The sequence below is a fragment of the Dermacentor silvarum genome, chromosome 7, assembly GCF_013339745.2.
Source record: "Dermacentor silvarum isolate Dsil-2018 chromosome 7, BIME_Dsil_1.4, whole genome shotgun sequence".
NCBI classification, from domain to species: domain Eukaryota; kingdom Metazoa; phylum Arthropoda; class Arachnida; order Ixodida; family Ixodidae; genus Dermacentor; species Dermacentor silvarum.
In genome coordinates, this window is record NC_051160.1 from 29,784,685 (window position 1) to 29,798,602 (window position 13,918).

General features: G+C 44.5%; 1 protein-coding gene across 18 annotated transcripts in view; it reads left to right on the forward strand.

The window, feature by feature from the left end:
* Nucleotides 1-8,693, forward strand: part of LOC119457844 (poly [ADP-ribose] polymerase tankyrase) — a 126,234-nt gene extending 117,541 nt beyond the window's left edge. For 17 of the 18 annotated variants that reach the window (XM_049670489.1, XM_049670490.1, XM_049670491.1 and 14 more), the window contains 6 exons: nucleotides 2,513-2,726; nucleotides 3,340-3,447; nucleotides 4,275-4,471; nucleotides 5,474-5,566; nucleotides 7,319-7,454; nucleotides 8,259-8,693. In XM_049670489.1, the coding sequence (XP_049526446.1) occupies nucleotides 2,513-2,726; nucleotides 3,340-3,447; nucleotides 4,275-4,471; nucleotides 5,474-5,566; nucleotides 7,319-7,454; nucleotides 8,259-8,386 (876 nt within the window). In that variant the 3' untranslated portion in view covers nucleotides 8,387-8,693. The remainder of the gene's footprint in view (nucleotides 1-2,512; nucleotides 2,727-3,339; nucleotides 3,448-4,274; nucleotides 4,472-5,473; nucleotides 5,567-7,318; nucleotides 7,455-8,258) is intronic. The other variant, XM_049670492.1, reaches the window with a different exon arrangement.
* The last annotated feature ends 5,225 nt before the right edge of the window (nucleotides 8,694-13,918 follow it).

The window sequence follows — 13,918 nt, forward strand, 5'->3', positions numbered from 1 at the left end:
TGAAAGAACCTTTGTTATATACCATGCGTCTCAGCTAATGTTAGCCAAGCGATTTAAAGAAAAAAGAAATGCTAAAAAACACAGTGCAATGGTCCTCTGTCGTCAAAGGTCTTGAGGTGCAGCTTCACTGCACTGCAAATTTCTCTGTATAGTGTGGCTTTATGGCAGCGCACGCCTGCTTTGCCGTGAAACCACATCTAAATGCACAATTTGCACATAACTCGCACTTCGCGTGGTGAAGCGCCTTTCCTCCTCTGTTTTATGGTCACCATTTTGCGTTCTGGCTGTTTTAGTAACTAATCCAGCATTTCAGGCAATCCCTGCCGAGTCTAAATAATTTGTCAGCTACTCTATGTCACCTTATATTAGTGTGCCTATCTTGTTCTTGAATTGCACCCTTGCCTTATAATCGTGACCGCCTTATGATCGAATAAATACGGTAATTGGTTATATCGGTGTTCATTATACAGTAGAATCTCGTCACGTTTCCTAGAGGACCATAAAAAATTAATGCATGATCCGGCAAAACTTGACATCCGACAACAATCTTGCAAGGCGCATATACAAATGGGGCTGACGTTTCAAAGAGTAAGAGCCAAGAAGACGTAACAAACAAGAACTTATCAATGAGGTTTTACTGCATTGAGGTTCTACTCTATTGTAGCCCGTGTGTTAAATCTTGGCATGCTTTTGCTTTTTTCGGTTAGAACACTTCATATTATTGAGTTGATTAATTGGCTAGTGTCTAATCACAGAAACTGCAGAATGTGCTCATTTGTTGTATTTTCTGTCATCATCATCAGCCTATATTTATGCCCACTTTCTTCCCCTTACCGGGCCCCGTTGCACATTTGGTTATACCCTGGAAGCTGTAAAGCGCAGTCTATGAAGCGTTTTACCAGAATAATTTTTCAAATTCATTCATTATTGGAGGAGATAGAAATTAACTGTCCTGTTATCATGCCGCCAGGAGACAAGCGTCACTGCCAACAGAGACCCTCTGCCTTTAGTAGCGTTCCTAAGTGGCGTTCCTAAGTGGCGTTTCTTTCTTGTGTCGTTGTGCCTTCCACATTGGGTGATTAGTCATGGTTAGTGACAAAACACGCACTCCGAAGAGATGTGTGTGCTTGTGACCGTGGCTGTCTGGCTAGGAGCGCGATACTGCAAGAGTGAAGAAACGCAGCGTTTGCTTTGAAATTTCAGCCGTTCCTCACTGCACGCAGGGACAATTGTCAGTACGTCGGGTATGTGCTACGCTAGTTCGTTAAAAATGGCCAAACCTGGTGAGGGGGCTCTTCAATCATTCAGCCATCTATGTTTTGTGAAGAAGCTGGCAACATAGTACTTGCCAACATTTTCATTTCCATCGAAATAATAAATCAGTCACATGTACTAGGGATGTGCAAATATCAAAATTTCCTAATTTGTATTGAATACGAATACTTAGCTTTGAATATCGAGTAATGCTATGCGCATGCATTTATTAGCAAGTTTGGTTATTTTAGCATGTTGAACATCGCAATTACATTTTATGTGGTAAAAAATTAGACTAGTAAGTCGTTATACTAAAAGGTTGCGTATTTGGCTCATGTTAACTTAGAAAATGAATTCCCACTAGCCCGCAGCTCTTGCCAACCAGTGCCTTATTATACATCAAATGCCCGTAAACTTGGAGACATTTGACCTGACCCAGTCGTCAGTCATCGCATCAGCTGTCAAGCAGTATGCTCAGGAATTGGGGGTAGTGGTGCTAAAGAGGGCATCCTCGCTGTCCACAAACCATCGCCCCTTGTTACTGTGAGGCTGGCTTTTCCGCAAAGCTTAGACGTCTAGTGGCTAAGCGGGCTTTACAGGTGAAATTTCGCCATGAGCACTAAATTATTACAAAATTCAGCACAAAATCAAACACGTATTCTTATATTAGATAGAAGCGGACGCTGAGAACCAGGTTTTCTCGCGCACTGCTCGCAATATATTCGATTTGATTCGTATATTGTTATTCAATGGAATATTCAAAAATTTTCTAATATTTGCACAGCCTCATATATCGAGGACAAACGACGACGAAAGGGGGGTGCAGACGACTTATAACTATGACATAATAGTGTTCTGTAAAAATTTTGGTTCTTCCCATATCTGGTACACAGTTTTGACCGCCAAGTTATTTATGCGCTGAGTGTGCATATTATGAGCACTGTTCATAACCCTCCTCATCTACGTCTGTCCATGTCATCATCATTGGGTGCATCCTGTCTCTGGAAGGTTTCATAATAAAATGGCTGCCTCATGGTGGTGGAGAAGGTGCCCCTCATGGTATTACCTCAGGACTTCCCTCTGTAACAATTCCTCTTCTGTTTCATGCTGCTAACCACTGTAAACAAACCTTACAAAATTATCATTCAACCCATTGTACTTCGCCGCATCTCTTTCCGGGAACCTTTGTGTGCTGGTACTAGAACACTCTTTTAAACTGTGAAGGTGATTCGTGCTTAACTATGCCGTCTTCTGTTAGCAACAGGAGGGCAAGCTTCAAGAGCTGCTGTCCCGCCTCGTGGAAAAGAGCGAGGAGCTGTACTGCCTGGTGCCCGTTCGGGGCCGCCGCTTCGAGAGGCTCGAGCCTTTGTTCGAGGAGCGGGGCGTGTCGCGCCATGCGGACCTGGTGCACAGCCTGGTGCACCTGCACCTGGCCCACCAGCTGCTCACTGGAGCTCAGCTCAGGGCACCTGGTGAGCTGGAGAACTGTCACTTTCTCTCTGCGCTTGAAGGGGCCTCGAAGCACACTTGTCCACACCCCGTGTTGCGCTTGGGGTGGACACCCCCCAGATCTTGAACACCTGCGGCAGTGCACTGATATTATACTGATATCCTTTCACACCTTAAGTGTCAAAAGTGAGCTTAATTTGCCTTTTTTTTATGTTATGCCTTATTTTCAAACTTACTCTATTGAAAACCCTTCTGAAGCGTATTCAACCAATTTGCTTCATATTTTATGCATGCAAACCTCATTTTAGTGCTTCGCTATGCAATATTATCACGATAATTCATGAATTACTTGCATAATGGGGGGTCCCAAATTACTGTAGCCGTTAAACATAGGGTCTTTGACTGGGGTGGTGCTGAGCGGGTACGTCCGAATAATCAAGCGTCCCACAAAAAAAAATCGGACAGTGACTGTTGTAATTTGTTTTGCTCTAAACTGGGTGCAAATGGAAAATCGTGTCTTGCTGGTGTGCAATCATTTTAAACAAGCTTTTAAACATTGGGCAGTTTGGAATAAAATTTCTAAGTTGGCACGTATACTGATGTCAGGTTTTACTTTGCTCTTTGTTTTCCTTCCAGAGGTGCACCCCCTGGACTACGTGTACCTCAGTCTGCACTGCAAGATGTGTCTCCTGCAAGAAGACTGTGCCGAGGTCCAGACTATGTTGCAATACGTTCACAATTCTTGTGAGTCAACTCCTTCTTCATTTCGTTGCGTTCAATTGCAGTCGATCACTATTGCGAGCAAGTTGCTAGCACTCTCGAATGGAAAAGCTTTGTAAACTGCGTATGCTTGCCAGCAACTTGCTTGCCAGGGCCGGTTGCTTTTGCTTTCTTGCTTTCTTAGCTTTTCGAATTCTGCATTTTAAGATTTACCTTTGTGTGATGATCATGTGTATCAAATAACTTAACATTCCAAAACAACACACACTCCATCTGAGTTGCTGTAGTAGATGAACTCCCGATTAATTTCAGCCAGCTGCGGTTCTTTCACATGCGCACCCAAAGCATGGTAGACATTTTTTTTTTTTTTTCATTCCTCCTCTGTTGGATTGCAGCAGCCGTGGCAGGGATTCAAACCTGCAACCTTGTGCTCATTAGCAGAATGCCATAGTTAATGAGCTATTATGGTGGGTGATGCCCTGCGTCTTGCTTGCTTTTCACACCATAAGTTATCATTCTCTGTTGTGAGCGTTTCCAGCATTGAAATTGAGGGAGCTCGAGGATAACTTGTTGCAGCCCCTTGAAAGTGTCGGTGGCGATTATATATACGTACGGCAAGAGAATAGAAATGACGTCGTCAGGGACGTAGATTAGACGGAGGGATCAGACAAAGTTGGAAGGTGTAAAATTGGTTTGTTTGATGTAAAGCGAGCAATTGGGTATTTCTGGGAGAAGGCCTTGGCCTGCAATTGATTTCTAAATGGACAGGTGATGACACGACGACTGTGTGCTGCAGCGAAGCTGGTTTTCGCAACTCTGCCTTCAATTAGTCCTTATGCTCTTCCTTGCAGCTGAGAAGCCTCCCAAGATACTGAGGATGTTCCGAGTGACGCGCGACGGGGAGAACCAGCGCCTGGCCTCCTGCGGAGTGGACAACCATTGGCTTTTGTGGCACGCCGTTCAGCCGTACAACCTGTTGAGCATCCTGGCCAATGGGCTCGAACCAAGGCTTCTGGTCGACCATTGGATGGGGGACCACCAGGCCAAGGTAGCCTTGCAAACTCTGCATTTGTTTACCTTTCGAGTTGTTCGCAAGCAGGTTGGCCGATTAGCGTTATCCGTCTGGGACTTATTTCAAGCGGAATAATTGACAGTGGGCAAACAGAGATAAGCCTCGGCCTGGAGCCAGCAGTTTGCTTGTAACAGGTTCTTTTGTTTGTTTGTTTTGGTTAATACCTCAAAGGCCCCGTAAGAGAGCATTACATCAGGAGTGGGCATGTATAGCTAATTACTTGATTACTTGTTTGATTACTTGTTCGAAGATGGGCTTTAATTGGTCAGTAAATAGGCGCATTGTAGTTTTGGCAGATAGGTTGTCCCAGTCTTTGGCAGTTTGTAAAAAAAAAGATAAAGATGTGCAGAGGTGGGGTAAGAAAGAAAGAAGTAAACAAACAGGGAGCGGGTGTTATGGCAGTGGTATTCAAAGGCGAGTGGAAGAACCTTGGAAAGTGGAAGAACTTTGGAAAAAAAGTTCCCAATTTTTAGTGGGAATTCTGCAATTTTCATGAAAAAATGGATATAATGAAGTGAAATTCTCCTTGAAATCCTCATAGAGATTCATAATGCTGTACATCAGTAATAGATATAACAAAGTAATTCTTGCTACCTCTTTAACTTTGTTATAACGAGGCTTTTTTACTGCATTAGGTTGGGCATAATTAAGAATAGATAAAGTGGGCTTCACAATTCTGGAGGGCCTCTAGCATTTTAGTAAGGTTAGCCTGACATGGGTCACAGGGGTTTAAAAAAAAAAGAAAGGAAAGCAAAATTTGTATGTTTAACATGAATATTTCGCAACTTTATATACTTCCCTTTTGTAACATTAATCTTAGCCAATTGCACCGGTGGCCTGAAAAAATGATAGAACTGTTTAGTTACTGGACAAGCTCAGTGCGCTGTTCTGTGTTTTGGTTGCAAGAAGTATGGACGAAATGTTTATGGTCATGCTACCAGATGGCAGTCATTTTAAATGTCTTCTAACGTTGTGCAGGGCATCTGCTTGGCTGACCGCTTTGAACAAGCACGTTGGCTGTGCCAGTCAGGCTCTATGGCCCCGGGTCCCAAGTACATGTTGTTGTGCGAGGTAAGCGTCTTTCATGGGTTTCGTGTGCTCGCTTTCATCTTTTGGCCTTGGTTTCATAACCTCTTTGCTACCAGTGTCCACATTTGCGGACACTTTTTCTAAAGCCACGCACTCCTGAGTGAAAAGTTGCGAGGGATTGAAATCGTGCACCTTTCTCAGCCTGTACTATGGTCTGTTTATTCAGCTTTCAAAGGAAAATGCCACATCTTGGACGAGGTGGCCGTTCAGAAAAAAAAAAAAAAAAAGATGGCTGCGAGCGTTCTCGCAAATCTTACTGTTCGCTACTATTGCCTACATTTGTGGACACATTTTCTAAAGCCAAGTAGGCCTTGGTGAAAAATTTCGAGACCTCCAGATACCGCCCTTTTATCAGCCTGCATCATGGCTTACCCAAAGGAAGGGTGCTGCAACTGGTGTCCACATTTGTGTGCATGCTTCTCGACTTCAATGTGCTTTTTATGTTGCCCTTTTTTTTTTTTTTTTTTTTTTTCTTCTGTGAGCTCCTGCAATAGCACGAAATCGGATTTTTAAAAACATTATTCATTTGCTTGCCTACATTTTTTGGTGTAGTGAAGAGGATAAAAGCTTTTGCATTGTTTGCCACAGCTTTGGATAGTGTTCCCTAAAAGGCAATGTGGTCACTGGAAAAAAAAATCGTCCTAGTTCCATCCAATGGCCAGGGCAGTTGCTCTTATATTTCCGTAAAAGTCGTTGATACAATCCCATTTCGTACTTCCTGGTGCTAGCACTTCTTTTTTTACCAGTTAATACGTTCCCAGAAAACACTATCTTTGTACAAACGTTCAGTGGATTGCCAAACTGCGATCGTATGATGTTTTCCGGCCGCTAGATGCCATGTTGAGCAAGAGCAGCAGGTGACCGCCTGTGTCGCGTGAAAACTCCTCACGGGTTGTCGCCGGTCGCATACACAGCTGCCACCGCCAACCCTATTGCTATAAGCACCTGCACCTATATGTCGCAACACGAATGGCGTCTAGTGCCGTTGGAAGCGTACTTCCTGTCTTTAACATGCAATGACTCAAACACGCCACCGTTCCCTGCTGGAGGCGGCTCCAAGTGAGCATTATGTTTCGCTTCCGGTGTTGCCCAACAGCTCGATTTCGTTTCAGTTTTTCGTCACCATCTTATGCAATATGAAAATGGCAAAGGGCATCTCAGGTGCCCCGATCCCCAACGGCTCAACACGCGTCCGCGTTTGTGCAGCAACGATTCTTGCCGAGTGAGCCCCTCGGAACTTCCCGCCATAACACCTGGCCCGCAGAAGCTGCTGACCCTGGCAGAATTCAAGAAACGCAAACGTAACCTTGCCGAAGCCGCAAAAATGCCGACGCGCATCTCAAGCTGCTTGAGCCCCATCAGTGTGTGGCGCGTGGATGCATCTCGTGCTGTAACTACTCGCGCAATGCTTCATATTGCATAGTGTCAACTACAGTCGGGTGTGTCAAATTTTTTAGTGACTTCGGATTGCAAGTTTTCTCGCTTTTCTTTTTTCCCCGCTCCCAGTGTTGCACTGGGAGCAGTGCAACACATATAGCCAAACGAGTTCAGCAGGAATCTTCAATTTTGAGTGTAGATCCGTGTAATGAAAAGTTGAATTCACGAATGTCGCACAAATTACGAACGTTTTTAATAGAGAATAGTCGTAGTACTCTTTAGCTAGGCCCTCATTTTCTGTGGACTCTTTCCTGCTTCTTGTGCACGTCTTAGAATCTCTGCAATTGTTACAAACAGGTTGCCCTGGGCCGGTGTCGGGACCTGGACCTCGGACCGTCTGGCAACACAGAGCCAGGTTCTCCTGGGAGTCACGAGAGCACCCGTGCCCTCGGTCGCTGGCAGCCACACATCCTAGGCACAGTCACATGGCATAGTGAGTGAACAGTCACGCCACTGAATGATGTGGAACATGATAGTGCAAATTTGGGCTTGTTGGTTGTTCGTCTTGAATTTAGAATAGCATGACGTGGGGACAGGGAAGGATGCACACAGCGTTGACTTCCCGCGCTTTTTCATAGGGCAGTTATATATAAACAGACCAAAATAAAAAACGGCACATTTTTTCATGCTGCTTTTTCTTTCAGTCTGTTTATAAATGCCTTCATTATATAACACACTGTTCCGAACAGTTTAGAAGACTGTTGTTGGCTCACATATTGCGCCACATTGCTGGTATTGCTGAGAGGGCCAATCAGAACAATATGTAACGAGAAAGTAGAACCAAAGCCAAAGTACGCCTACAAAGTGTAGCCGCGATTGTAGTTTTCAACGCGTGCATCACGCACTGCAAACCTGGGGCTTTTGCGAAAGAAACTGCATATAGTAGAATCTCGATTTTATGAAGTCGTGGCAGTGATGTAGGTCACCCTGGCAACAGGAATGCGACCGGCGTGGCCGCTCTGCCGGCTTGACAACAGCCAGAGCCGGTCCTTAGGGCGATCCTCAACCTCCTAGTCAGCTTCGCCAAGGATCACGTTACGGCTCGATTGTTCGTATCATCTGCCACGGCATGAAAAGTGGTTGGCAGCATTGGAAATTTAGCACATTGTAATCTAACGGACTTGGGCCAGCCAGGAGAAATTCATTTCTGGCGTCATCCTATCACAGAGATTCACTGTATCTCTTGAATTTGAACGAACTGAGCTGTCAACCTACAAAAACGTGTGTTGTGCTGCAGGTTCTACGGTGCCACTGGGTCCTAGCAACAAGGCCGAGCCCCATCAAAGCCCGCTGAGTTACAATGAGTATGTAGTCTACAAGCCAGCACAGGTGTGCCTCCGCTACCTACTGGAGTTCGAGGACTGATCAAGCGGCAAGAACAAGAAAGAGCCAGACCTTTTTAGATCGGGGGTTGGGAGGGGTGGGGGGGAAACACTTTTCACTGGGGAGTGGTTCAAAGAGCCCATCTCTTACCATGGGATTGAAATTTTCTTCTCTCATCGTCGTTCATGGCCATTGGGACGCATACACTTCATTGTGCGGGAAACGTCTAAGCGCGCGCACCTTTTATTGATTTTTTTTTCTTCCCCCTATATGTACAGTCCAAGGCCACGCTAATTAGTTGGCTTTGGCAGCAAGAGAACTGCCTCTCAATAAAATGTCAGACATAAGCTACTCGTGTTCTTTCCTTTTCACACATTCTTGTGTGTCCGTGCTGTGCCTGCATGTCTTGTAAGAGGCTTTTAAAGCAGAGTTTTATTTGATGCTTTTTCCACTACCTTGCATGGAAAGGCCATCTGTCCATGTAAATTAGTCTGATTTCAGAGACCAGAGTAATCAAAGGCAGTGACTTGATGGGCCAATCCTGATACCTGTGCAGATTATGTGTCCTAACAAAGTATTTAATGTGGTTTGCAACACAGGCTGATCCTGGGGGAAGTGCAATGTCACTGCATCCATGTGGTCATAGCATTAACCAATAGAGCTAAGTTAATTTACATTAAATTAACACTTACTAGAGATAACAAATAGGTCTCCAAAGTGGCATATCTTGGCTGGTCTGCCAGGAAGCAACACTCCGTTTGCTAGTAGGTACAGCGTTTGACCATTGGCGCCACGCTACGCCGCTCGCGCGTACCGCGTTTCTAGGTGGTTCCGTTCACCGAGGGCGCTCGAACGCAATCATATGGTTTGCACGAATGCAACCCTTGGAAGCATGGCTGTATGGCTGAGTGGTTACGGCGCTCGCTCCGGGATCTTGCATACGCTGGTTCGAAACCCGCTTTGGCATATTTTTTTTTATTAATATCGCGCTTTTCCCTTTTTTTTTTTTTCTCTCTCTGTTTGCCAGCGCAGTCGCTTGAACCCCGGCGCCACGGCGGCAGCCGTGGTGCCGGGCGCCGACGCGAAGCGGCGGTCGTTGGGGTGTTGCGGAGCGCAGCGTAGCAACACCCCAAATAAAGAAATACTGCTCCAGTCAGGTAGACTGCTCCCTCCCTGATAGTGAGATTATATTTGGATCATCAAAACAGTGATGCGTTTATAATACCACCGATCCCAACAGCAGGCTAGTCACCACCAGCCCAGCGTTTTCTCCGTCAACGCCTCCTCCGTTCCAACGGCGGCGGCTACAAACATGGTACGCGCGAGCGGCTGCAGCGTGGCGCCAGCGGTCAAACGCTGTACCTACTGGCAAATGGAAATACGCTGCCAGGAAGCTATCGCTCGACCTTGACAGTCATCCTGTAATGGTTTCTGCCCATCATGGAGCGTTTTGGGAAGTTTTCTTTAGTGCTAGCATCTGAAAGGCAGTGAATGAAGGGAGCGCAAATGCCAACGCAATAAATGTGAGACAGCTATACTGGTTGATTTACAACATTTGACTGCGTAGTTGACACCACACTTCCCTTTTTGATTGCAAACACCCAAAAGTAATAAAAAAATATATAAGAAAGGCTGCCAGAAGCTTGCAATGCAGCCACCAATGCATTTCCTGAGGCATAGAACCTCTATTCTCTGTCTCTGACTGTTGCACCCTCCCTATCCATAAGCTTAACACTGCTTGTTAAGTAAACAGCAGTTTCTATAATCCTCAATTGCAGGAACATTGTGTGAAACCACTCTGTATTCACATCCACAGTCACCGGCAGGAATGTATGCGAAGAAAGGCTCTTGAGATATTGAAATAAGTTATGTGAACACACCGAGACAGCCGAAGAAACTACTCAAGGCAAACGTAAGCACATTGCACCCCAAGACCTAACCAGTGGGAAAGAATGTACAAAGCCATCCACTGTTAAAAGGAACACACGAGTTCAGAGCATGTGTGGATTTTCCTCTCTCGCAAGAGTACAATCGCATAGATTTGCAGCAGATAAGTTGCGGTTGGTAGCTTTGACTCCTTTCGACACACCTGTGCAGTGCATTGACATTACTTCCGTAGCCACTCACAGCTAGGGCACCAGCAAAGGAATACCTGGTATCCTAGCACTAGCTGTCAAATTTTCACTCCAAGTACAAATTGGACTGTTCTCTTTAACCCTTTCAGTTAATGTTTTTTGAGGTGACACACCCTCAGCGTCGGGTTTTTTTTTCTCGGATATTAGAGCATTAACACAGCCGTTTATTTTTGGATGCGGAAAGGGAAAATAATGACACCAGTAATAGCAAATTCACTCTTAGTATGATGCTCGCATTGCTATCTTTGTTTTATGTTTCCTAGCTAGTTTCATTCTGATGCGCACGCTTCTGCGATAGTGCCGCCGTGTCGGGGTCAAAATGAAAAAAAAAAAAAACCTTCTATAGATATACAACACATGACAGAAACACGCAAGAGTGGTGGTCTTGCGTTACGGCCCAAAAGTTCGAATGGACAATCGCTGCGTTAGTGGTGCACAAAGTCTGGGAGCCACTCCTCCCACCTGCAGATGCACACACACTGCGCAGCGCAACCACGCCCACAAAGGGGTTCATTCCGCAGGGTGCTAACAAAAACCCAGACTCGAGCAAACCCTTGGAGATGAGAAAATGAGCTTCAAGAAGTAGAGGAACCAATGGTTGAACTACTGTAGAGCTCGCCAACTTGGTTTTTCTGCGCACATTCAACTGGAGAGAGTGGGAAACGTAGGTGTACGCTTTGGTGACATGGTGAGGCAGAAACGCAGAAATGCACTGGTACGTCATTGGCACTGAGAGAGCCACAGTGTACCTGTGTGGCATGGGTTAAGTGCTGCAAAGATTGAGGTAGCTGATGTTGCAGGTTTCCGGAAGAATGAAATGAAGTGTCTTTTTGCCACAACAGCAATTAAAAGCTTGTACTATTTGCCGTGTTCGTCCTTTCCATTATGCCTTTATGTTGTGCAGTTGTCGTCAACTTGTCATAATGGTGTTATCAGACTCTCTCACATACACCTTTGTCTCGTGGCAAAGAACTAAGCTGCCTGTTGCCACCAGTGTTCGTCAAACTTACGTTCCAAAAGCGATGTGCATATTGAAAGCCAGGCCCACTAACCACTGTGCTGTTGCGTACCTTTGGTTCTTGGCATTTTGGCGTTGTGTGTCTGTGCCTTTAATTTCCAAGGCCAAATAAGGCTTTACTGTAGCGGACTAGGACAATTCTGTGTGCATCTCAATTAAGTTGTTCTTTAGAAGATGGTGATGTGTCATGCAATGGCCTGTTGCTGTTTACAGCAGACGAGTTCAGAGCAGAAGGAACTGCTGTAGTGCACTGATATTTTTGTTGCTTCCTGTTATCTTCAGGCAACAAACTCCAAATAGAATTGCCGGTAATGCACAAAGGCAGCAAGAGAGTAAATTTTGAGTGTGCGGCAGGCCTAGGAGGTAGTTGACCTCCAGCTGAGGTGTCCTCACCTAGAAATCTATTCGCTTTACAGCGAGCCCCACCACCTTTTAAAAAAAAATTTGCTATGCTGTCTTGCTGATTTGCACTTTTGCTCTTCCCTTCGGATGTTTCAAGAGTCTTGACTCTTGTGCACCTCGCATAGGCTGACATGCTCGTATGCTATCTTATATGGTGTACCAATATGAAAAAGAACACTTTTTGCGTATAAAGCCCCTAATTTTCCTTGTTTTTATGTTGAAATAAACTTCCACAAGTATTCAGTTTGACAACTGTGTAGCAGATATCAGGGGGAGAGATTCTGCCTTGCACTTTTGCAGGAATCTGTTTGGACATAGATGAATTGTTCCCTTTCATATTGGTGCAGAGTGTACAGCAGATCCTTGGCCAAATTTAACATTTCGTAATGTAATTGACAATCTCTCCTATGCAAAACACATAAGTGCCTTATGGGTCCCTCTTTGATTGAAGTCCAATATGACTGCACCTCATCACTTCCAGGTTGAGTGTGCGCATTTTAGGTTTTTGTTTCGACTACATTTTCGTTTTATTACCAGTAACAGATGCATTCAGAATGACAAGTTGGCAAGGTTGCTGCCTTTAGTACCCATCTTTTTTTTTTTTTTTTCCATAGTGAATTGGGATGGGCTAGTTAGTTCGACATAACGAGTCGGGCAGCAATGCATTGAAGATTTAAGAAAAGAGAATGGTGGAGTGTTCATGGAACCTGTTTCACTTGCATCCTTCACCTTCATGCTGCTACATTTTTTTTAAGTCCGTGTGATTTTCTTGTGCCAAAACCAGAACAAGCAGCCATAAGAAGTGGCAGGAGATCTAATGTGTATATAGACTGTGCAGAGCACTGCAGCTTAAAGTACATGAAGCTGTAGTCGATGAAAAGCAGCCAACATAAAATAATGGTCCGTCGTGATTATCAAGTATATCCTGTTGGCATTTGGTACGCGAGTCGTGCATCCTCGTGTTTTCAATAGAGGATCACTGATAAGAATCTCGTCTATTGTTGAAGTGGCTAGTCAATAGACGTGGTTACACTACAAGAAGATTGTTGGACAGCATTTTTTTTGCCTTGTTGGTTTGCAACTAAGAACCTTGGTCACAGCCTCAGGTTTTATATGCTATGTAAGCAAGTTCGATAAACATTGAATTTTAGATTTCAGTTATTTTTTTAACTATGTGGGGGAAGGGGGCTGTGCACAGGTTGACAAATTGCCTATAGGAATTCATGCTGAGCTGTTCTCCCATGAGGGTAGCAAAAAACGCCTATTTCCTTTCCTTTAAATCACAATATATATAAATATATATAGAGAGAGAGGAAGAGACATAGCATCTCGATTCCTTTTTTTTTTCTTTTTTTTTCTTTTTTTTAATTAAAAAGAACATATTTGTGTGGTTTCTCTAGCTAATTGCCTCAGATTGGTTTATCACGTGTTCCGCTGCTTCGGCAAGGTTGCGGCTACATTATTGCCAGCCATATGAATTTGGGGAGGCAAGAATTGGCGAGTACTGTGTAGCCCGTTCGTTATTATTATTATGATTTCATTTTTTTTTTTTTAAGCCGCTTGGCTTTTGCTTTTTTTCTCTCATCTCTTCGGTCTTCAAAAAGAATTGGCGAGTACTGCGTAGCCCGTTCATTATTATTATTTTTTTAGAGTCGCTAGGCTTTTGCTTTGTTTCTCTCACTCTTCGGTCGTCAAAAAATTCATGGTTAGTTTGATTACCATTACGTTGTTTTCCTTATTGACACGGCTCTTGAGTGCCCTAAGAGAAATGCATGAAAGTTGTCATCGATTGCCCCGTAGCAATATTGTAGCGAACATAGAACTTTGCTGGCAGATTGCGAAAACGAGGTTACTTCCATTTAGTGCTTGGTTAAAATAAATAAAATAATAAAAAAAATAAGCAATAAAGTTTCGTCGACGCGTTATAGTTCGGCTTCGCCTCAGCACGATGCACAGTGCTGTGAAGCCCACACTCTCGCTAAGGGGAGATCGAATGCGAGCGCCGGACGACTTTCCAAA